The sequence below is a fragment of the Nelumbo nucifera genome, chromosome 7 (genome assembly GCF_055504915.1).
Source record: "Nelumbo nucifera cultivar China Antique chromosome 7, China Antique-T2T, whole genome shotgun sequence".
Lineage (NCBI taxonomy): Eukaryota > Viridiplantae > Streptophyta > Magnoliopsida > Proteales > Nelumbonaceae > Nelumbo > Nelumbo nucifera.
Genome location: NC_142655.1, coordinates 12,820,393 through 12,845,084, shown reverse-complemented (window position 1 = coordinate 12,845,084; position 24,692 = coordinate 12,820,393). Strand labels below are relative to the sequence as shown.

At 39.2% G+C, this 24,692-nt stretch overlaps 1 protein-coding gene across 6 annotated transcripts in view; it reads left to right on the top strand.

The window, feature by feature from the left end:
• Positions 1-24,692, top strand: part of EMB2804 (tubulin folding cofactor B) — a 63,210-nt gene that overhangs the window by 23,273 nt on the left and 15,245 nt on the right. For all 6 annotated transcript variants that reach the window (XR_016078368.1, XR_016078367.1, XR_737612.3 and 3 more), the window contains exons 4-6: positions 1,472-1,533; positions 2,608-2,649; positions 8,749-8,882. Coding sequence is in view for 2 of the 6 variants with exons in the window: in XM_088891110.1 (XP_088747236.1) it covers positions 1,472-1,533; positions 2,608-2,649; positions 8,749-8,882 (238 nt within the window). In the remaining 4 variants the exon portion in view is untranslated. The remainder of the gene's footprint in view (positions 1-1,471; positions 1,534-2,607; positions 2,650-8,748; positions 8,883-24,692) is intronic.

Here is a 24,692-nt window from a genome sequence, read left to right as displayed (position 1 = left end):
TATGAGACAGGTGTTGGACACTAGTGCTGAGAACTCTTGGATTTGGAATGGGACTGCGGATGGTTTGTTTTCTGTGAAGACCTTTGCCCTTTCCCTGGCTAGTAGTACCCACAACAAAGTTCCTGCTTCTAAGATTTGGAACCCTGTTCCCCCCTCAAAAGTCAATGCCTTAGTTTGGGCTGCCACTCTTAACAGGTGCCTCACTAAGGTGAATCTTGAGAGGAGGGGTGTGCAGGGGTGGACCTGTGCTCTGTGCTTTGTGGTCAGGAGCAGGAAGATTCAAATCAGCTCTTTGTGCACTGTTGGTGTTTGCAACCTGGGTTATTCCCAGATCTCTATTGGACCTTTTGTGGGGTTGGAATCTCCCTGGGCTATCGAAGCTGGCCTTCTATGTCTGGATGTCTATCCCCGCTGCAATAACCAACACTGTGTGGGCTGAAAGAAATAGAAGGATTTTCCTAAAAGAATCAAAGGGGGTGGAGGAACTAGTGTCCATCTCCTTTGGTAAGTTGGTGTCCTGGGTTACTTACTACTGTTAAAGGTTTTCAGCCGAGCCTCTTGGGGTTCCTACTGTTAGGGGATTTGTAATTCTGTGGATTTGTGCTCTTGTGTCCGGCTGGGAGCTTTTCTTGTGTTTTTTTTTTTTTTTGTATCTTTTATATGAGTTTGAATAAAATTGCATTACTTTTTAAAAAACAAAAAATTATGGGCTCTTAAATCATTTCTTACTACTTCGACCCATTGTTATTTTTGGTCTGCATCCATCAAAGTTCATCTTAAAAAATGCAATTTCTTTTATTGGGGCCAATTTGGACAAGAAGAGGATTTGTGGGCTTGAACCTCATTTTTCTCCTTGTATGGTGCTAAACATTCCAAAATATTCTCCTTGAGCAGAGGATAACTGAAAGCTATTGTAAAAGGAGAGGCTATTATCTGACAAAAGCAAATTTTTTAACCATGGGTGCTTGTGAAAATATTGAGTAACTTCAGGAAATAAATAAAATCCGACTTTATTGTTTTTTGCAATTATCATATAACAAAATCTTTTATAGTTGTTTTATGTGCAATGTGGTAGTTCTTTTGGTAAGATCCAAGAATTTTATTAATATGGAGATAAACAAGATTACAATGCTACAGGCTTTACATCTGATATGCGCAATAAGTCCCTGCAGTTGATGGCAGGAAGTTATTTATTGTGCATCCTTTGATATATAGAGGCAGGGTGTACATTATCTTTTTGTACATTGTTTTTTGCCTTTAACCATGTAAGCTGTTATTTATTAAGGTGGCTCTCCTTTTTACCTATATATATTATTTATTAAGGTGGCTCTCCTTTTTACATAAATATATATATATATATATATATATATATATATATAATTTATCAGTAAAAAGAGCCGGTTAGACCTAGATGTTGTTGTGAATCTTTTTTCAGCAGCTCATTATTCAAAATTCACTTTGAACAATTCAGGTACTATCAGGAAATTTAAGGAAAAAATAGCATCTCAAAATCCATCACTCTTTGAAAGTAAGGTAAGCCTCTCAGTTTTTACTAGCTTTGCATTGTGGATGCTTTAGGTGGCATTAAATATATTTTCAAGTTGGAGAGAACATACTGAAGAGGCCCTTGGAGATTATGCTATCAAAATAGGGAGGAGTTGTGCAGATTAAACCCCTCATCCAATTGGTTCCAAGATCTGCTAATTTGATGGCTAATGCGTTGCCTAGAGACTTGAGTTTGAGGATTGATTCTTTTAGGGCTTTTTTTATCAGTAAGACAGTAACTATAAACTTTTATTGATGAGAGTGAATATTGTACAACTAAGTATATATGGTACAGATGCCATGCAATAAATATTAACCTATAGGTAGTTCCTCCAGAGGTTTCATACCAAAACGAGGTACAAGCTGTATCTCAATTAATGAAAAGGCCCAACAAATCAGTTCCTGTCTGTTGATTCCTTCCTGGCTAGCTAATCAGCAATACTATTTGCTAATTGTGGCATCCATATAAAATATGTCAATTCAAACTATGAGATAAGCAAACAGCTTCTGTGATCTGATGTTGTAGGTGCCACGCCTCATCTTCTTCCTCTTTCAGCCAGCTGATTGTTGTCTTTTAATCCCCTCTCTCTATCAGATTTCTATATACCATTGAGTTTGCCAATCTTAAGCCTTGGAGTAATGCAAAAAAGTTTTGCTCTAATAGAATTTCCTTCCCCTTATTGGACCTAAAAGGGCTAACAAAATATTACCTTTATGATTTCTGAAGACCTTAGTTGTTACTTTCTGCCATGTTAAGATTTGTACTATTTTTTTTCCTGTATTGGGAGCTTTATGCATGGACTTTCGAAGACCTAGGTTATGTTTAATATACCTGGGGCTTTCTAGTTTCTTCATATTTATATTTGACTTGTTACAGACATCCCCTTGGTCACTTTCTGCAAAAACAAAAGATCCAGTTATTTTGCCTCTGATTTGCCTTGCTCTAGTCATACCTGCTTTTGTTCTTTCATCGTCGATTTTGTAGCACATGATGTGTATTCACAACTAGGCATGTGGAGGAATTTGTTGATTTTCTTCTATTAACTTGAAGTGTGCATGCAGATACCTGATAACTACATGGAAGACCTTGCTGAAAAAATCAAGGTTAGCAAGAATTATTTTTCTTATGTTCTTTTTCTGCTAAACAAATTGGCAGATTATGCGACTTTAAGATATGTTGCTTTTGGAATTGTTCTCATCGTTAAAGAGAAATCACCATGTTTTGTATAAAGTTATATGATGAAGGCTGAACTTAGGCCCTTTTACTTATTGGTAGCCAAACTAAATATATGCAAATTATTTATCAAAAACAGTGTAGTTGCATTTAGTTATAGTTGGGATAAGGCATGGATGATGATAATGATGATGAATGTAAATGCATTTAGTTAACCTGGAACTTCTCCCTTTTATCTCTTTCTTTCAATAATAATAATATTTATAAAAAAAATTGCATGTATTATTATAGCTTATGATATAGTTATTTAAGAATGTATCTTGAGGTGCTATCTCGTTACCTCAAGGTTACTGTGTAATTTTCTTTTGATAAATAAAGTGTTTTCCCTTTATTTTACTATTAAAGTGTGGTAATAGTAAACAATATTAAAGTAAATGAGGGAGGGGCAGAAAATGAAGAGGAGAGAGGAGATACTAGAGGAAAAGAGGGCATGAACTAGTAGAAGGACTCAGTGGCGGATTTTGTTGGAAGTCTTGGATGCAAATTGAAGGATCTAAATGATTTGAAAGTTTTTTTTTATATATATATATATATATATATATATATATATAGAAGAAGGAGAAAGAGAAAGAAACTAAGGTGAGGAAAAGGAAATTGAGTTAAGTTGAAAGATTGAGAATGGATGTGGAGTGGGATAAAAAAATTAGTGTAAGAGGGGAAAGGAGGGAGGGGAATAAGTAGGCCATTAGCAATAGAAGGGGAAAAAGCAAGTTTAAAATGAGAATAATTAGCTGGAATGTGAGAGGTCTAGGGAGTGCGGGGAAAAAAACTATAATAAAAGAGGTTATTAGGAAATTAAACCCGGATGTGGTGTTAGTTCACAAGTCCAAATGGGTAGAGTTTGATAGTAGGTAGGCCAAAAGTGTTTGGAAGGCTAGGGGGATTAATTAGGCAATGGCAACTTCGTGGGGGTCCTCTGGGGGTCTAGTGACATTGTGGAAAAAAATGAAGTGTTAGTAGGCATTGAAGAACTTGTAGTTAAATTTTTAGTTAGTGCCTATGAAATTTAGACAAGTAGAGGATCGATTTTAACGGGTGTTGACAAATATATATGGTCCCAATGATTATAGGGGGAGAAATGAAATGTGGGAAGAGCTTGAGGATATTAGAGGACTATGTAAGGGGCCTTGGTGCATAGGAGGAGATTTTAATGTAGTTAGATTCACAAAAGAAACTAGTAATTCCAAGCAAAGGGTGACAACAAGTATGAGGAAGTTTAACCAGTTTGTGGATACTTATGAGCTTAAGGAACTCCCACTTTTACACAATAATTTTACTTGGTCTAATCTCCAAATGAACTCAATCTGTTCTAAGTTGGATAGGCTTCTATTCTCACTGGATTGGGAAGAGCATTGGGGAGGTTTGATGCCAAGACTCAAGAGCACTTCCAAGAGTAACATCAGTTCATTGGCCAATGGTGATTTGTAAGAAGGTTTTGAGAAGTGTTGGTCCGTCTCCGTTTAGATTTGAAAATATGTGGCTGTGACATTTGGTATTTATTACTCATTTTTTTGATCAATAACAAATTCATTAATTCATCATTAAAATAATTACAAAAAGGAAGACAAACACTCTTATCTTCCAAAAACAACTTGAGCCCTCAAGAAGAAAAGAAAAAGGAAAGGAAGAAACAATAAAATTACAATTTGGCCCAAAACATTGAATCCCTTTCCACCCCTTGTTTAGCTAATCCATCAGCTAAAGAATTAGTTGATCTTTATACCCAATTCATCTTCACTTCCATTTCCCGCACCAGCCACTTAAATTTTCTCCTCTCATTGTTGTAATTCCATAAGCCATTGTTATCTTTGTTCAGCCACCCTATCACCACCTCCGAGTCCCCTTCAATTATGAGTTTTTTGATATTCATCTCCTTAGCTTTCTGGATTCCTTCTATAACTGCAGAGGTCTCAGCTCTCAGGGAGTCACCCACTCCAACTGGGCCTGAAAACAAGGCAAAAATGACCCCATTCTCATCCCTAAATACACTCCCAATCCCAAACTGTCTAGGATTCCCCCTACTACTCCCATCAAAGTTTAGTTTTGTGAATCCAGTAGGTGGTGGGGGGGGGGGGGGGCTCCAGGGCACACTCATTACTGATTTGGCCTGTGTACAGTTTGCAATCTCACCCCACTTCCTCAACATGTCATCCACTGTGTAATCTGTAAATAGCTCTAAGGATTTCAGCCACTGTACAGCCCTAATATGGATTATAGCCCTCAGTTCTTCAGCCCCTCTCTCAACTTCTGAGAAGATCCTGGAATTTCTTTCTTCCCATAATGACTAGCATACTGCAGCCCTCAGTCCTCTCCACATAGTCCTTCCCCTTTTCATATGCCACCTGAAAAAAGAAGGGGAGAAATACTCATCTAGACAACCAATGTGATAGGATGTAACCTTTGCTTTTAATAAATTTTCTTTCTTCTTGATTCTTCGAAAAAAAACATTTGGTATTTATTGCGAAAGTTAATGATTTGTGGGGGGAAGGTGATCCTAGAGTTAAATGGAAAGGAATGAGGTTCCATAAGAAGCTTCAAAATTTAAAAACCTAGATTAAAAAATGGAACATGTTGGAGTTTGGGAGATTAGAAGAAAGGAAGCAAGTTGTGATTGACCAAATTGAGGAGCTAGACTTGAAGGAAGGGGTTCTTTTGAGGAAGGAGACAAGGAACAAAGATGGACCTTGAGAAAACAATTGGAGACAAAAGTTGAGGCACAAGTGGTTAAAGGAGGGATATAGGAATACAAAATTCTTTTATGCTGTTCAGTTTCAAAAAAAAAAAAAAAACCCTTTTATGTTGTGGCAAATGGGAGGAGAAGAACGGGATGAGATACTTGGGGTTTTGTGGATCATTTCAAATCTATTTTTAGAAGGCTCTTAAATGGAAAAGTGCGGGTAGAAAGACTGGAGCGGCCAAGACTAGATATTAAGATCAGGGATTGGCTAGAAAGAAAATTTGAATTGGAGGAAATAAAGAGAGTAGTGTTTTCTAAGATAGATCAAAGGCACCAAAGCTAGATGGGTTTACAATGGCATTTTGTCAAGATTCTCGCGATATACTGAAAGAGGACATTCAGTTAGTATTTGATGAATTTTACAGGAGAGAAGTAATTAATCCGGGATTGAACTCCACATTTACTGCATTGGTTCCTCTGAAGAGTGATGCTTTCCATCCAAGAGATTTTAGACCAATCAGCTTTGTGAATAGTTTGTACAAGATTATAGTGAAGGTGATGTCTCTTAGGATTAGGCAAGCCCTTCCTAGTTCCTACTGTTATTGCACCTAGTCAAGGGGCTTTTGTGAAAGGGAGATAGATATCTGATCAAATTTTAATAGTAAATGAAAATGTGGAGGATATGAAAAAGTGTATGATATGGTGGATTGGTTGCTTTTGATAGAGGTGATGGTAAGCTTTGGATTTGGAGAGAGATGGTGTAAATGGGTCTTGGGATGTATTAGGACTGTACTCTGTTTTGGTGAATGGGACAATGGTAGATTTTTTTTCTCGGCCTTGAGGGGTTAGGAATGGCAATGGAGAGGGTTTGTGGAAGGGCACCCTCTCCTTGTCCTTGCCTTGCCCGTGGTGGCGGAGCGGGTTCAGGGCGGGGCACCTACTCTCCATCGGGGATAGGGAATCCCTGAATTTTTCTTGCCCGAGGAAACCGCCTAAAAATAATTTAATTTGTGGATATTTTACAAATAAGATGTGGGAATTTGGGGGTATTTTAGGAATTGAATTATGACAATTTGGGGGTATTTTAGGAATGGAATTATGGGATCCTAGGATTTTAAGATTTTGGGGGAAGCTTAGAGATATTTTTAAAATCAATATTAAATCTAGGGATGTTTTACTAATTTACCATCGGATTCGGGGCAGGTTTGGGGAATTATATGCAAACCCTGTCCCTGGTTTGGGGCAAAAATATTTTCCCCATCCCCACCTTGTCCCTGTTTTATATTGGGGAAAACCCGCTCCATTCGGGGCAGGTCCCCGGTTTTATGGGGAAAATTGCCATCCCTATGAGGGGTATTAGACAAGGGAACCCTATCCCCCTTTTTACCTTAGTAGTAGATGTCCTTGGGAAGCTGATTTCTATAAGGGAGATTACCAACATAATAAAGGAGATTGGGGTTTCTGCCAAGTGGACTAGAAGATAAGCTAATGGACTAGCTGATACTTTAGCTAAACAGGGGACATTGAGGGAGAATCTTTTCTGGGCAGAATTGTAAAAAGGTTTTTTGGGGCTTGGCACCCTATTCAGGGGCTGACAGTTGTACTTGATATATCTTAATTGACTAATGAAGTTTTTTTTTTTTTTTTTTTGATGAATGAAGATAATTCTATTAATCCATAAAATTAGGGCAATACAGGAAACCCTTGAAATTTTATTAATTGACTAATGAAGTTACCATTTCCAATAAAAAAATTGGATCTTTTAATCATGAACAAAGCTATTATTTATTTTTGCTGATAAAGAAAGCAATTATAAGGTTTGGATCCCCTACACATGCTAAAGAATGCCATTTTTCTCAATTCCCTGTAATGGATTTGTTCTTCACATTGACTAGAAGACTGGACAAATCTTTGATATGGAAGGAAAATTTCAGTTTTCACTTTCACTCTCCACAACCCATGTACCATTTTGCTACATGTAGAAGTAGCTAACCTGAAACCATGTAGATATACAAGTCTAAGAAGACTGTACTTGGGTAGCCACTGAAACATTTTGGCCAAAACGTTTGGGTTTCAGTTGATTAATTCCATTAGCCATTCTACTTTCTATAGAAGACCATCTACAGTACCTGATAGAATAAGTAATCTAGGTTGAAGGGTCTAGAAGAGCTAGGGGCTGACCAAAAAGAACTTGGGTGGAAGTAATAAGAAATGATTTAAGCACCCATAATTTTAATGATGGATATAGAACTGAACAAAACAGAATGGCAAAAATGATTCATGTAGCCAACCCCTTATGGTCGGGACAAGGCTTAGATGATGAAACATTATATTTCTTTGATTGTTATTGGCCCTTTTAGATTCTATAGCAAGTTTTCATAGTTCTAGCTTTGGGTTCACCCTCCCTGGTCTTGTAACCTGTGTCACTTATGAATATATAGGCTATTGGACCTTCTGATTTATATGCTGACATAACTCATCCATTTGCAGAAGGAGATGGCCTCCATGGCAACCATTAAGATATAGGAACTTCTCTTATAATGGACAAATGATTTCATTAGCATCATCATAGTGGCGTTTAGTTAGATTCTGTTTGTTTACTTTTAACAATAATGCATTCTAATAGTGGACAAATAGTCAAAATTCTTTTCTTCAGGGCAACTTTTTTTTTATATTTTTTTAAAGTTAAATAGGGAAAGATTTTGAGAGTCCAAAGAATATTTGTATGAAGGCTCATTAAAAAAATAGTAAATATATGAAGATTTTTCTGGATGCATTCCATATGTAGAATAACATTTTGGTAAATTTCTTTCCATGTTTGGGTAGCAATAAATAAATGGATACCTGAAGAGAAAATTGGAACATTAGAAGTCTGTGTGCTGATATTGCTTCCTTCTCTCAGATGTTTTAATGCAGAAAGATCCTTTTTTGCCTTAAGACTTACGGTATTGTCTTTGATATTGTAATAGATAATGGTTAGTGTGTTTTGTTCAATCTTATCAGAATGTATTTTTGTACAAAGATGACATTTGATGCTGGGGGCAGATGTACTAATTTTTAGCATAATATGGATTAGCCAAATGTGGTGTGTATTTGGCGCATTTGTATAGCAACAAGCTTCCTCCTTTGTAATTTGTAGGGATTCTTCCCCTGCTTTGTACATCTTCTCATGTACCTCTTCTTCCTTTAATAAATCCTGGTTAAATTTTCTCAAAAATAATATGTCTACGTCAGTGTTTTTATGGTTATTTTTTCTTCAAACAATAATTCAAAAAGCAATTCCTTGATGTAGGTTGGAGACAGATGCGAAGTTGAACCTGGAGAAAAAAGAGGAGTTGTAAAATTTGTTGGTAAAGCTGAAAATATTGCCCCAGGCTTTTGGGTTGGAATTCAATATGATGAACCATTGGGGAAGCATGATGGCGTGTATGAGAGTCTCCAAACTCTTGCTTATATTTTTTTGATTAGTAAACATGTATTTTATTAAAATTCAGATTGTAAACAATTTATACAACTTGGTGATGGGACTATTGATCCCCCTTAAATCACTCTATTCTATCCCTCATTACAGTGCAGCTCAAAATAATTGCTGTCTCAATGCCCCCTGTTTTGCTAAACCGTCAGCTAGCCCATTTGCACTTCTTTGGATCCATTTAAATTCAGCCTCAACCTCCTTTGCAATCTTCTCCACTTCCCTAATCACATGTTTAAACGCCCATGGGGTATGGCTGCTGTTTGCTGCCCATGAAATTACTACTTTTGAATCCCCTTCCACTTCAACATGTCTGTATCTTAGCTGTTTGGCTAGCTTTAACCCTTGTAGTAATGCCAATAGTTCAGCCTTCAGTGAGTTTCCAGTGCCAATCGGTCCTGAGAATATACCCAATATCCTCCTTTCAGAATTTCTTAATACTCCTATTCCTAAGATGCCCGGATTTCCCAAGGGGCTCCAATCAAAATTCAGTTTTACTTTATTGCCTTCTGGTGGTTTCCACTCCAACCTTACTTTATCTCTTACTCTCGAAGAGTGTGCTACTTCTGACCATGTTCTTAGAATGTCTGTGGCTGAGAAGACTTGAAAGCAATCCAAGGGTTTTACCCAATGGGCTACTTTCACCTTGATACTATCAATCACTTCCTCTATTGCTCTACTTTTTTCCAAGAAAATTCTGTCGTTCCTCCCTTCCCATATTACCCAGCAAAATTGCTGCCTTTGTTGCTTTCCACATTACCATCCCTCTTTTCTTTTGCTGTCTCAAGAATTCATGGTTGAAGAATCTTGCCACATCTTGAGGGGGAACCCACCTGCAGCCAAGGGGAGTACAAAAGAATTCCCAAATTCGAGTCACAAAAGAACAGGATATCATTAAATGAGAAAGGGTCTCACCACTTTCCTTACACAACGAGCACACATGAGGAGAAAGGCAAATGTATGGCCTTCTTTTCTGTAGCATATCGCAAGTGTTTACCTTACCAAGGAATATTTCCCAGCAGAAGGCTTGGATCTTCGGGTAATAGGCTTGCACCAAATTTCTTTCATAGGGAAATCCCCACCTAGGAGGTTGGGGGAAACAAGTACTTTAAGAAAGAGGAACAAGAAAAGAGGCCATTTGGAGAGCCTACCCAAATTCTAGAGTCTTCCAGTGAAGGGTCCAAGTGGATTTGCCCTAGGAGGTCTAGCAATTGGATTGAAGACTCACACTCATTTTCCCTTTGTCCCCTTCTAAAGCCCAAATTCCAGTTCACACCGTTTTGACACGGTGTTCCCAAAATGGATATAGCTTCCCCCTTGAGGTTAGATAGCGTAAAGAGATAGGAAATTGGTCTTTAAGTGGGGTTTCCCCTACCCATAAATCTTCCCAAAACAGAATTTTATTACCTTGTCCCACATCGAATCGGATGGAATTGAGGAAACTAGGGTAGATTTCATGAATTGCTTTCCAAGGAGAAGTTGAAGAATTGTGAGGGGAAACTTTTGCATCCCAGCTATTTCCATCCACCCCATGAATGCTCTCAATCACTTTGTGCCATAGTCTGTTGCCCTCAAAGGGAAACCTCCAAAGCCACTTACCTAGTAGACTGTGTTCCTTAAAAGGATGTTCCCAATTCCTAAATCCCCTTGTTCCTTAGGTTTGCTAACCTGCTCCCACTTAATCAAATGGTCCTTCCTTTCCTCTCCTGGGTCCCAAAGGAAATTTCTCATATACTTCTCTAATCACCTTGCTGCCCTAGAAGGGATTCTAAAGGTTGAAAGGAAATAGGTGGGGAGGTTTGCCAGAGTGGTTCTAAGCAAGCTTATTCTTCCACCCAAAGAAATATAATTCCTCTTCCAAAGGGCTAACTTCTTATCAAACCTTTCTAAAACTGGTTTCCAGAACCCAACTGACCTAGGATTTCCTCCTAAGGGTAGACCTAAGTAACTAATAGGCCAGCTTCTGGTTTCGCACCCTAAGATCTCCGCAAATCTTGTTAGTTCTCCTTCCTCCAAATTGACTCCTACAATTCCACTTTTGGTCCAATTTATCCTCAGCCTTGTCACTCCCACAAAATTATTTAGCAGCACCCTCAAATTTTCCACCACTTCCTCATTGTTTCATTTATAAAAAAGATAGTGTCATCTGCAAATTGGAGATGGGTGACAATCTCCCAATTTCTACCTACCCTCCAACCTCTAATAAGGCCTTGAGCATCGGCTTTTGCCACCATTCTACTTAACACTTCTGCCACTAGGGTAAAGAAGAATGGGGATAGGGGATCACCTTGCCTAATTCCTCTCCTAGCCAGGAAGAAGTCCTTTGCTGTACCATTGATTAGGATTGAGTACTGAACTTAAACATCCTTTAATCTAAGACCTCCATCTAGCTCCAAATCCTAGTCTTTCTAATATTTTTAGGACTTTCCAATTAACCAAGTCATAGGCTTTTCCTAGATCTACTTTACAAACCAGCACATTTTCTCTACCATTTCTTCTTTCCACAATGCATTCATTAGCCACCAAGATTTGATCCACAATCTGCCTTCCTTCTACAAAAGCACCTTGGAAAGGAGAGATGATCAAGGGTAACACCTTTTTTAGTCTTTCTGATAAGACCTTTGACAGAATTTTGTAAACACTCCCAATGAGGCTTATTGGTCTAAAGTCTTTAGGAGTTTTGGCCTCCCTCTTCTTTGGAATCAAAGTGATAAATGTGGCATTTGCTCCTGGTGAAACCTCCCCTTTGGAGAAGAATTCGTTAAAGACTTCCAAGATTTCTGATTTCACCATATCCCAACACTCTTGATAGAAGGCCATGGAGAAACCATCCGGCCCAGGGGCTTTAGATCTGTCCATTGAAAAAATAGCTTCATTGATTTCTTGCAAAGAAAATCTCCTTTCTAAAGCAAGAGATTGCTCTTCTAACAGAACATCCCCTTCCAACTTTGGCAATTCTGGCAACACTCCTTGTGGGCTTGCAAAAATTTCCTTAAAATGATTTACTAAAATCCTTGTAATCCTCTTACTTTCTCTTACCACTTGTCCCTCCTTCTCCTCCACACTAAGGATTAAGTTCTTCCTTCTCCTTCCAATTGCTAGAGAATGAAAAAACTTAGTGTTTCCATCCCCCTCTACAAGCCACTGACACCTTGATTTCTGTCTCCAACAAATTTTCTCTTTTCGTAATATCTCTTCCAGTTTTTGCTTTTGATTCCATCTTTCCCCTCTTTCTTCTTCGGAAATAACTTTGAGAGCCTCTTTCCTATCTAGCTCCTCAATCCTCCCCACCAAGTTATTTTTTATTTCTTCTAACCTTCCAAAATGGGCTTTATTCCAGTCTTTTATTTTTTCTTTTAGCCTCTTTAGTTTCCGGGAGAAACCTATCATTTTCAACCTGAGTGCCTCCCACCACTCCTTTAGCCTAATCTTAAATGTAGGGTCTTCAAACCACATATTCTCAAACCTGAAAGGAGAAGGGCCTGCCCCTAGGATTTCTTTTTCAATACAAATAGGGCAATGGTCTGAAGAATCTGTCCAGTTTAGAGCAGGTTGGGGGGGATTGAAAGTTTGACCAAGTATAGTCCACCTGAAGCAAGGGGGGGTCTCTTAATTCCAGAGAATCAATTAGCCTATTGAACTTCCTCATGCTAGTAGTAAATCCCTGGTTCGGGTTGTTTGATTCCCCCGAGTATCTGATGACATTAAAATCACCCCCCACACACCACGGACCATCCCACAAGCCCTTGACAACACATAATTCCTCCTAGAAAGCTTCTCTCTGTAAGAATTAGGACCATACACATTTGTTAGTGCCCATAATTTTCCGTCTGCCTTTCTTTTAATTTTTAGGGAGATTGAATACTGACCAATCAATTCTTCCACACATTCCATTTCCTCATTCCTCCATATGGTCAGAATTCCCCCTGAACCCACGAGGGTGCATATGACCAATTCAAACCCCTTGCTCCCCAAACGCCCCTTATCCACCTTCTATTCAGCTCTAATAATTTGGTTTCTTGAATCATGCTCAAGTCTGGTTTTTTTTTGCTGAATACATTTCTGACTAGTCTTCTCTTCTTGGCATTTCCTAATCCTCTTTCATTCCAACTTATTATTTTCATAGTAATGATTTGTGACACCCCTGGGCTGGTATTACTCAACACTCCCCTCTTCTTTTCTTTATACTCCTATTCTCCTCCTCATAATTTCTTCCACTCTTAAGCTTCTCAATCTCACTCATTTTCCTTTTTTTAGAGAGATTGGGACGAATGGGCCCTAGTATCTATTCTTTTATTCTTGTAGTGTGTTATTTATTTGTTTGTTAATGGGCCTGTCTTTGTGGGCCTGTTATTTCTTTTTTATAATCTTACTTTAAGTTTCTGCTTAGCTGGCTGCCCATTTAAGGGCATACTTGTAATTAGCTTAATGAATGAAGATTCACAAAAGGATTAGAGGGGGGAGAGAGGAGATTATCGAACTCTTCTTCTTCCTCTTCTTTTCTCCATCTTCTTCCTTTGTACTGCTGTTCTCTACTTTTCTCTCTAATTTTAATCAAGTTTATATCCGTTTTAGAGGACTGATTCACTTCTTGGTATCAGAGCAAGTTTCTTTCTTCCCTATTTTTCTTTTTCTCTTTTCCCATACACCCTTCGATTAGGAGAGTGTATGGAGAGATAGGTTCTCTATAGTTCAGAGGATCTTTTGCCTAGTTGGTGAAGGGTTTGGAGAGTTGAAGTCTGGCCGAAGACTGCCAACAAGTGATGTATTTTTTCTGCTCAAAGAAGAAGCTTTTGGTGTGGCTCTCAGTGCTTGGGAGGTGTCTTTTGACTTCCAAAAGAGGGTGGTTCAGTTCTGGAAGAGATTGAGAAGCTTTGGTAGGAGCGGTTACATCTTCTCTCTTTCTCCCCGACAGCCAGACTTAGTGAAACCCTAGTTTTCAAGCATCTGGGTACTGTTTTGACTTCAAGTAAGTTTATAAAGACTAAAACCCTAGTTTTTTTATTTTCGTTTTATCAATGGAGCAATACGGAAGTGAGTTCAAGTAGATGCCGGTATCTAGGCTTGGCTCAGTAGATTCCGTTTTGATTGGTGTGACCACAATTAAGTTAGATGGAACCAAGTACTTATCTTGGGCTCAATCTATATGGATTTATGTCTATAGTAGAGGTAAATTAGGGTATCTCACAAGTAGTAAGGTGAAACCCGAAGAGATAGGCCCTGCATTTGAGAAATGGATGCAGGATAACTATACAGTAATAGGATGGTTGGTCAACTCTATGCAGCCCCCATATAAGTCAGCATTATCTTTGGATGTCTTCGGCCAAGGAGATCTGGGATAGTGTTGCGGAAACCTATTCACAGAAGTTGAATGTGGCAAGAGCCTACAAGCTGAAAAGTGATATGAAAAATCTGAAATAGGGGGAGAAGAGTGTGGAAATTTACTACTCTATGCTGAAATCACTATGGCAGGAGATTGATGTTATGGAGACAGTTGTATGGGAGAGTGCAAAGGATGCAGACAGTTCACTGTATAACAAAAGAGACAGGAAGGCAAACACTTCAGACTCGAGCCAAGGAGTTAGTTGACTCTTACACACCATTTCAGGACTTGATAGTTTCTGCCTCCAGTTCCAGTATTCCTTTCCTTTCCCAGCAAAACCCAAGTAACTGTGTCCATTCGGTTTATGTTACTAATGGTTGCTATGTGTCTTGTGTGTCAGATACCAATCCCAGTCTAGAGGCTACAGGCTGTATAGGAGAAGAACAGGGAAGAGATAGAAGCAAAGATAGGGAGGGTCAGGAGAGAGAGGTAGGAAGAGAAGAGGAAGCTAATAGTAATAATAGAACTTTGGAATACCTTGAGAACACGATATATGAAGTTGAGGAGAATAACCCACAGAAGGAAGGGGGAGAAGAGTCTAGTGTAGAAGGAACTCAGGAGGAAGAAGGTAGAGGTGGGGACATAGGTCAGGAGGAGAGAAATAGAAAGACAGACAAAAGAGAGCTTGACCAATGAGGACTCTGTGGCAGTATTTGTATAGAAGTTGGGGTGTAAATTGAAAGATCCAAATGAGTTGAAAGAGTTCTTACAAAAAAAGAGAGAAGAAGTTAAGACTAAAAGGAGAAAAATGAGTGAGGTTGAAAGACTGGTGGAGGATGTGGAAGGAGATAAAAGTTTTGGTGTTAGAGGGGAAAGGAGGAAAGGAAACAAGTGAGGATAACAGGTGTAAGGGGTGGAGAATAAAGATTAATGAGGATCATAAGTTGGAATGTTAGGGGATTGGGTAGTGCAAGGAAGAGAGCAGTAATAAAAGAGGCCATCAAGAAAATAGATCCAGATGTGGTACTATTACAGGAAACTAAAAGAGCAGAATTTGACATCAAATGGGCAAGGAGTGTGTGGAGAGGTAGGGGGATTAGTTGGGTGGTTTTACCTTCCTGGGGATCTACAGGGGGTGTTGTGACAATGTAGAAGAATGAGGTAGTTGTAGGTTTGGAGCAATTGATAGGACAATTTTCAGTTTCCTTGAAATTTAGGCAAGTGGAGGATGGATTTGAATGGGTGCTAACCAATGTGTATGGGCCGAATGATTACAGAGAGAGGTGAAAATTATGGGAAGAACTGACGGACATAAGGGGTTTGTGGGAAGGGCCATGGTGCTTAGGAGGTGACTTCAATGTAATCAGAAAGAAACAAACAGTCCTAAGCAGAGGTCTACCACAAGTATGAGGAGATTTAATCAATTTGTTGATGCTTTTGAACTTAAAGAGATCCCATTGTTATATAGGTGTTATACTTGGTCTAATCTCCAAGTCAATTCAATTTGCTCTAAGTTGGACAAATTTTTATTTTCAAATGATTGGGAAGAACATTGGGGGAATCTGAACTCTAAAGCACTTCCGAGGGTGACCTCCGACCATTGGCCTATTGTACTTTGTAAGGAGGAGGTGAGAAATGTAGGTCCTTCTCCATTTAGATTTGAAAACATGTGGTTAGGACACCCGGGATTCATTAAGAAAGTTAAAGAGTGGTGGTTAGAGAGCAACCCAACAATGGAGTGGAGTGGGATGTGGTTTCACAAAAAACTTCAATTTCTGAAAGTTCGAATCAAGGATTGGAATCTTTTAAAGTTTGGGAGACTAGAGGAAAGAAAGCAGAGTGTGATTGCACAAATTGAAGATTTGGGTAGCAAAGAAGGGAGGGGCAGCCTAACAATAGAGGATAAGGAACAAAGATGGAAATTGCATAAACAGTTAGAGGACTATCTTCTTCAGGAGGAAATAAGTTGGAGGCAGAAGTCAAGATGTAAATGGCTGAAAGAGGGGGATAGGAATGCTAAGTTTTTTCATGCTATGGCAAGTGGCAGAAGGAGAAACTTTATTTCAAGTTTGGAGATTGAAGAGGTAACAATTACCAATCAAAGAGAGATTGCAGGAGCATTTGTAGATCATTTTAGGTCTGTATTTAGAAGGCCCCTAAATAATAGGGTGTGGCTTGAGGGTTTGGAATGGCCAACACTAAAAGATAAAAGATAGGGAGTGGCTGGAAAAGAAATTTGATTTGGAAGAGATAAAAGAGGCGGTATTTTCAATGGATAGACCAAAGGCACCAGACCCAGATGGTTTTATGATGGCTTTTTATTAGGATTGTTGGGAGATACTAAAAGAGGACCTAAGGTTGGTATTTGATGAATTCCATACCAGAGGAGTGATTAACCCTGGGTTAAATTCCACATTCATTGCATTGGTACCCAAGAAAAGTGGTGCAAGTCATCCAAAGGATTATAGGCCGATCAGTTTAGTTAATAGCCTTTATAAGATCATCATTAAGGTGCTGTCCATTAGAATTAGGAAGGTGCTCCTAACAATAATAGCAAATAATCAAGGAGTTTTTGTGAAGGGGAGGCTGATAACAAATCAGATACTTGTAGCAAATGAGAGTCTAGAGGATTTTAAGAGATCCATGAGAAGAGGGGTGGTTTGCAAATTAGATTTGGAAAAGGCTTATGACTTGTTGATCGGTCTTTCCTACTGGAGGTGATGATGAACTTTGGGTTTGGAGACATTTGGTGCAAATGGGTGATGGGCTGCATTAGGAATTGCCATTACTCCACTTTGGTGAATGGAGACCCCCTATCCCCGTTTTTGTTTACATTGGTTGCAGAAGTGTTGGGGAGACTAATCTCCAAAGCAAATTCTAGGGATTTAATAAGAGGATGGAGAGTTGGAAGAGGATACATACCACTCACACACTTGCAATATGCAGATGACACAATTCTGTTTTGTGAAGTAGGGGATATCAATAAGATTAGAAACTTGAAGCTCACTATACAACTTTTTGAGCAAATGTCAAACCTTAAAGTGAATTTTGAGAAAAGTTGTATAGTTGGAGTCAATATGGGGGAAGGGGAGGTATGTGAATGTGCAAACATTTTGGGATGTGTAGTATCTAATTGTCCCTTAAACTACCTTGGGTTATCATTGGGAGATGATCCTCAAAAAGGTGATTTTTGGGCTCCTGTTGTGGAGATGTTTGAAAAGAGACTTGCCAACTGGAAGAAAAACTATTTGTCTCTTAGAGGGAGAATCACTCTAATTAGGTCCACACTTGCTAATCTTCCTGTTTATTTTTTGTCAGTCTTTAGGGTTTCAGTTAGGGTGGCTAGCAGGCTGGAAAAACTAATGAGAGATTTTTTGTGCAAGTCGGGGGAGGAGAAGGACCACAGGATTAGGTGGGAGGTGGTGTGTAGGAGTAAGAAGGAGGGAGGTCTGGGAATTGGGAACATAAGGAATAGGAACCTAGCACTACTAGGGAAATGGTTGTGGAGATTTTCATTGGAGAAAGATAAACTTTGGGTTAAGACAGTGGGAAGTATTCATGGGGTGGCAGACAATGGATGGGATTCTAGCAAGGACTTCAAGAGCATCTCCCTGGAAAGCTATTCAAGCTGTTTTGCCCTTGTTCTCTCCTTGGATCAGGTATGATTTGCACTTAGGCAACCTCATTAAATTCTGGGAACATGTTTGGGTTGGGGATTCCTCTTTGAAAGATCAATTTCCAGCCCTTTTTGCTATCTCTACCCTTAAAAAGGAACCAATTTCCTCCTTCCTTGTACCTTCTAATTCACCTTTTGGATTCGGCTGGAACTTGGGCTTGAGAAGAGATATCAAGGACATAGAGTTAAACTGTATTTCAGCCTTATTATCCATTCTTGATGAGGATTTCCTTGAACCCACAATGACAGATAATAGAATCTGGACTCTCATTCCCTCGGGTTCCTACATTTGTGCCTCTTTCTTTAAGGCCCTTTTACCCCCTTCTGTTGGACTGTCCTTCCCTATTAAAGAGGTGTGGTGTCAACCTATACCTCCAAAGGTTGGGAGTTTCTATTGGGAAGCCTTTCTGGAAAGAGTTAATATAGGGGACTTACTTCAAAGAAAAAGACCCAATAGTTGTTTGTCTCCTCACTGGTGTGTCCTTTGTAAATCTGATGGTGAGTCTAGATACTATTTACTAATTTCTTGTCAGTTTGTTAAAGTTATTTGCGAATGGTTTACTTCTTTGTTTGGGTGCAGGTGATCCCCCCCTTTGAATGTGCAAACTTTATTCACTTCCATGCCTCACTAGCCAACAGAAAGGGCTAAGATCATGTGGAGATGTGTTAGATGTTGGACTGTTTGGGAGGATAGAAACTCACGGATTTTCTCAGATAAGGAGAGAAGCTTGGAAGTAATCTTGGAGACTATCCATATTAGGGTGATACATTGGTTGAAAACTTTGGAATTGTTTATAGACTTCTCAGTTGATGAGATGATAAGAAATTGGAAGGAGATTGCAAATTCAACTTCAATTAAGAAGACTCCAAGTTCTTACTGGACACCTCCACCTCACGGGTTTACCAAACTGAATTTCAGTGGCAGCAGCATGGGCAATCCAGGGCCCTCCGGAATAGGGGGAGTGATAAGAGATGAAAAAGGGAATCTGTTAGCTATGTATTCCGGTCCAATTGGGGTGGGAGATTCCTTAAGGGCTGAGATTCTAGGAGCTCTTGAAGGGATTCAAAGGGTCAAGGACATGCATATTAAAAAATTGATCATAGAAGGTGATTCTGAAATTGTGGTGAATTGGCTAAAAGAAGACAGCTCTAAGCTCTGGATTTACAACAATGAAATGAGGAAGTTTAAGTGGCTGACTAAGGACATTGAAGTTCATTGTACATGGATAAAGAGAAGTGCAAATTCATTGGTAGATGGTTTAGCTAGGCAAGGGATGAACAGAAACTCTCTTTTTTGGGTTGTTTTGTAACTGTTTCATGGTTTGGGTGTACATTGGTGTGGTAGGGAGTTAAGATTCTTTAGCTCCTCTTCTATGTAATTTCTTAATTTCTCAATTATTAATAAAATTCATTGTTATTGATAAAAAAAAAGAATGCAGAGACTTTTAGGAAATTGGTGGAACGAAACAGGGTCTATGAGTTCCTTATAGGACTCAACCCTGAGTTTGACATTATTAAGCAGAATATTCTGGCCAAGGATGAGGTAACTCTTGCCAAGGCATATGCTATGGTAAGCAGTGAAGAGAGTAGGCGGTAGGTTCAATTACAAAGTTCACCTATAGAACACTTTGCACATGCTGGAATAAAGCCAAAGGGTCCAATTGAGAAGAAAGAGCTGATATGTGAATACTACAAGAAACCGAGGCATACTAAGGACACTTGTTGGAAGTTTCATCCAGATCTTCTACCAAACAGGTTTAAGAACAACAACAATTTTAAGAAGACTGGTCAGATAGGAAAGCCTAAGATTGCTAATGTTGCCACAGTACTTGAAGGAGGGAATAAGGAGAGTGAAGAAAAGTCAACCATGGAACAGTTGGTAGCAATGAAGGCAGATTTTAAAAAGTATGGAAGGCTGTTAAATCACTTGGAAGCCACTGTCTCTACAGTGGCATTTGCTCACTGAGGTACTCGTGCTTTTGCAAACCATGCTTCTGTTTCAGGTAATCATAAAATCCCTTGGATCATTGATTATGGTGCATCAGACCATATGACCAGCTTGTCTAACCTTTTTTGTTCATATCACCTTTTCTCTGGTAAAGAGAAAATATCTCTTACTGATGGGTCTCTTGCTCCCATCTCTGGCAAGGGGGATATCAAGAGCTCTGACACCCTTATTTTATCCTCTGTTCTTCATGTCCCCAAACTTAATACAAATCTTTTATCTATTAGCAGCTTAACTAAATCCATGACTATAGCATAACCTTCTTTCCTACTCATTGTGTTTTTCAAGACCTGAAATCTCAGAGAATGATTGGGAGTGGTCATGAGGCGAATGGAATATACTTGCTAGACACACTTGATAGGATTCTTGGACCACCTCATGGAGTAGCCTTGGAGTCAGTTTTGTCAGAGTTTGTTGAGAGAGTCATGTTATGTCATTTTCGGTTTGGTCATTTGTCTTTTTCTGCTTCGAGTCGTTTGTTTCCAAATATTTTCAAGGGAGTGTCTTTATCGAGTCTTCATTGTGAGTCTTGTGAACTTGCAAAGCATTGTAAACAATCTTATTCAGTAAGCAATAAAAGATCCATTTCTCCTTTTCATATTGCGCACTTTGATGTGTGGGGGCCATATCATTTGCCTACTATGGGGGTTACAAGTGCTTTATTCTTTTTATTGATGATTGTTCTTGTTACACTTAGATTTATCTCATGAGATCTCGAGATGAAGTACCAACTATTGTGCAAAAATTTCATAAACTTATCCTTAGTTTAACACCTGGATCAAAATATTCCGTTCTGATAATGCTAAGGAGTATTTTGAGAAGAACCTCTCATCCTACCTTGAAACTTTTGGGGTTATTCATCAAAGTTTTTGTTCCTAAACTCCACAGCAGAATGGAGTGGTGGAAAGGAAGAACCGTCATGTGGTTGAGGTTGCCAGATCCCTCATTTTTTCATCCCATGTCCCTATTAAATTTTGGGGAGATGTTGTCCTTACTACTACCTTTTTTATTAACCGTATGCCTTTCTGGGTTCTGGGCTTCAAAACCCCCTTTAGCCTTCTCTTTCCGAATGAGGTTCTCTTCTCTTCCTCTCCGTGTTTTTGGATGCACCTGCTATGTACATGTTCACAACCATTAAAGGCACAAATTTGAACCTAAGGCTCGTAAGTGTGTTTTTTCTAGGATATGCTTCCACACAAAAGGGACATTGCTATTTTGATCTGGTCAGTGGCACCCACTTTGTCTCTCGGGATGTCACATTTGCCGAGTCTACTCCTTTCTTTAGTATTCCTCCTGAGGGGGAGTAATCTGAGGAGCCCTTTGCTATGTCTCCAGTAGTTCCTCTTCCTGTTCCTTTTGAGTCATCTGCTGAATTGTCCTCTTCTCCCATTGTGACTACCTCGAGTATTCCTACTCCTCCTCCACCTCATCCTCCTATAATTCCCTTACACCCTATTCTCCAATGGTGGTACCAAAGACAGATTTAGGCATGGGCAAGTTGTTTCCACTCCTGCAGAAGTGCCTCTTGCTCCTCCCATCATTACTGAGGTAACATGTCAACCTTCCTCTGACCCATCTACTTCCTTCCTAGACCTTGATCTTTCTATTGCTCTTCGCAAAAGGCAAGAGGAAGTGTATAGCCCATTGCATCTCTAAACACCTGTCCTATAGCCTTCTATCACTTACCTATTACTCTTTTCTTGTTTCTGTTTCTTCCCATGTGATACCCAGGTCAGTACCAGAAGCCCTATCTAAACCTGAATGGAGGGATGCTATGATGGCTGAAATGGATGCTTTGCATAAGAAGTTAAGAACCATACCTGGGATATTGTGGATTTGCCAGAAGGGAGGGAACCACCGAATTAGTGGGTTGTAAATGGGTATTTACCATTGTGAAAACCTATTCAGTTCTAGGTTAAAGTAGAGAAGAAGAAGAGGAAGAAGAAAAAGAAGAGAAGAAGAAGAAGATGAAGGAGAAGGGTTCGGCCAGTAGAGGAAAATCTCACCTCTCTAGTCGACCCACTTGTATTTATCTCAAATAAACTTAGTTACAAGAAAGACAATATTGTCCCTCATAAGTGATGGGACACACAACTTAAACTTGAATAAAATAAACCTTTCACTCTCAAATAGATAAAACCAAATGACCAAAATACCCCTGTTTTGTGAACTCTAACAACCATTAAATATCATTCTGATGGCTCTATTGAGAGGTTTAAGGTCAGATTCGTTGCTAAAGGCTACACTGAGATTTATGGTATTGACTATCTTGAGACTTTTGCTCCTGTGGCCAAGATGACCTCAGTCCGGGTTTTGTTGTCCCTAGCTGCTACTTTTGATTGGCCTCTCCACTAGTTTGATGTTGAAAATGCCTTCTTGAATGGAGATCTACATGAAAAGGTCTATATGTCTTTGCCTCCGGGAGTGTATGGAAAGGAAATGCAAGGGAAGGTGTGTAAACTGTAGAAGTCCATTTATGGTCTCAAACAGTCTCCTCGGGCCTGGTTTGAGAGATTCAAGGCTGCTATTGTCTCATTTGGTTACACACAAACTCAATCTGACCATACCTTATTCTTGAAAAGAAGCAACTCTTTGGTGACTTTTTTGATTGTTTATATTGATGACATTGTGGTCACGGGTAATGACACCTAGGAGGTCAGTAAACTCAAAAAGTTTCTTAACTTTGAATTTGAGATCAAGGATTTAAGGAGATCTCAGGTATTTTTTGGGAATTGAAGTTGCTAGATCTAAGGATGGTGTCTTCATTTCTCAGCGCAAGTATGTTCTTGACCTCTTTGTAGAGACTGGTAAACTTGGTGTTAAACCGGCATCCACCTCTATCAATCCCAATCATAAGCTTTATGCTACAGATGGTGAACTTTTATCTGATAGAGGAGTGTTTTAGAGGCTGCTTGGGAAGTTGTTATATCTCTGCATGACTCGGTCGGATATTTCCTATGCAGTGAGTGCTATTAGTCAGTTTATGCATTCTCCTAAAGATACACATTTAGTTGTTGTAGAAAGAGTTCCGTGTTACTTGAAAGGTACTCCAGGGAAAGGTATTCTATTTGCCAAACATGGACACATGAAGCTGGAGGCATACATTGATGCTGATTGGGTTGGATGTATTGATGATAAGTGTGATAGAACAAGAATTGGAAGAAATTGATATCTTTCAATTGAGAAAATAGTACATATATATACAACCTTGTAGATACTAAAAAGGAAGAAAATCATACAGCCTTGCAGATACAAAAAATGAAGAAAATCATACAGCCTTGTAGATACTAAAATAGGAAGAAAATCAAAGAAAGAATAATTCCTATAATCAAGTTATTCCTAATTGGGCTAATACTACATATTTACATCCTATAATTTCGTAAAACTCCCCCTCAAGATGGAGCATAGATGTCAATCATGCCCAGCTTGTTACAAATATAAGAAATCCGAGCTCCATTAAGAGTTTTTGTAAAGATATCTCCTAACTGCTCTCTAGTCTTCACATATGCTGTAGAGATCAAGTTTTGTTGAATTTTCTCACGAACGAAATGACAGTCTATCTCAATATGTTTAGTTCGTTCATGAAAAACTGGATTCGAAGCAATATGAATCGCAACTTGATTATTGCACCATAGCTTCACTGGAACTGAGACTTTAAGACTGACCTCAGTTAAGAGTTGAGAAATCCACATAACCTCACACGAAGCTTGTGCCATTGCTCTATACTCAAATTCTGCACTAGATCGCGACACCACATTTTGCTTCTTACTCTTCCACGAAACCAGATTACCACCAACAAAAACACAATAGCCAATAGTGGACCTTCGATCAATCTTGGAACTTGCCCAGTCCGCATCAGAAAAACATTCAATATTACTGTGGCCATGATTCCGATACAGTATCCCCCGTCCAGGAGCTCCTTTCAAGTAACACAAGATTTGTTCTAAGGCTGCCCAATGATGCACTGTAGGAGAGGACATAAATTGACTTACAATACTAACTGAGTAAGCATTGTCAGGACGAGTCACTGTGAGATGGTTCAACTTTCCAACTAATCTTCTATATCGTTCAGGATCATCAAAAGCATCTCCATCCTTTGTGAATTGCTGGTTAGGAAGCATTGGAGTATTGCATGGTTCGACTCCCAGTTTCCCAGTTTCTGTTAACAGGTCCAAAACATACTTCCTCTGAGACAGGAAAATGCCTCTTTTACTCCTTGCCACCTCAATCCCCAAGAAGTATTTTAGGTGCCCCAAATCTTTAGTATTGAACCGGCTCTGCAAGAAGGATTTCAAGGATGAGATTTCCTTCGTGTCACTCCTAGTGATAACAATATCGTCTACATATACAACAAGTAGAATGATGCCAAATGTGGACTGCTTATAGAAAGCAATATGGTTAGATTTGCACTTCCTCATCCCACACCTCTCTACTGCCTGACTGAATTTTCCAAACCAAGCTCGAGGACTCTGTTTTAGTCCATACAACGATTTTCAAAGACGACAAACTTTTCCAGACTCCCCCTGAGCAACAAACCCAGGTGGTTGCTCCATATAAACCTCCTCCTGAAGAACTCCATGCAGGAAAGCATTTTTAATATCAAGCTGGTAAAGTGGCCAATCATATGTAGCTGCCAGAGAAATAAATAATCGAACTGAAGTCAATTTTGCCACAGGGGAGAAAGTATCAGAATAGTCCACTCCATATGTCTGTGCATAGCCTTTGGCCACCAGGCGAGCCTTTAGGCGAGCCACTGATCC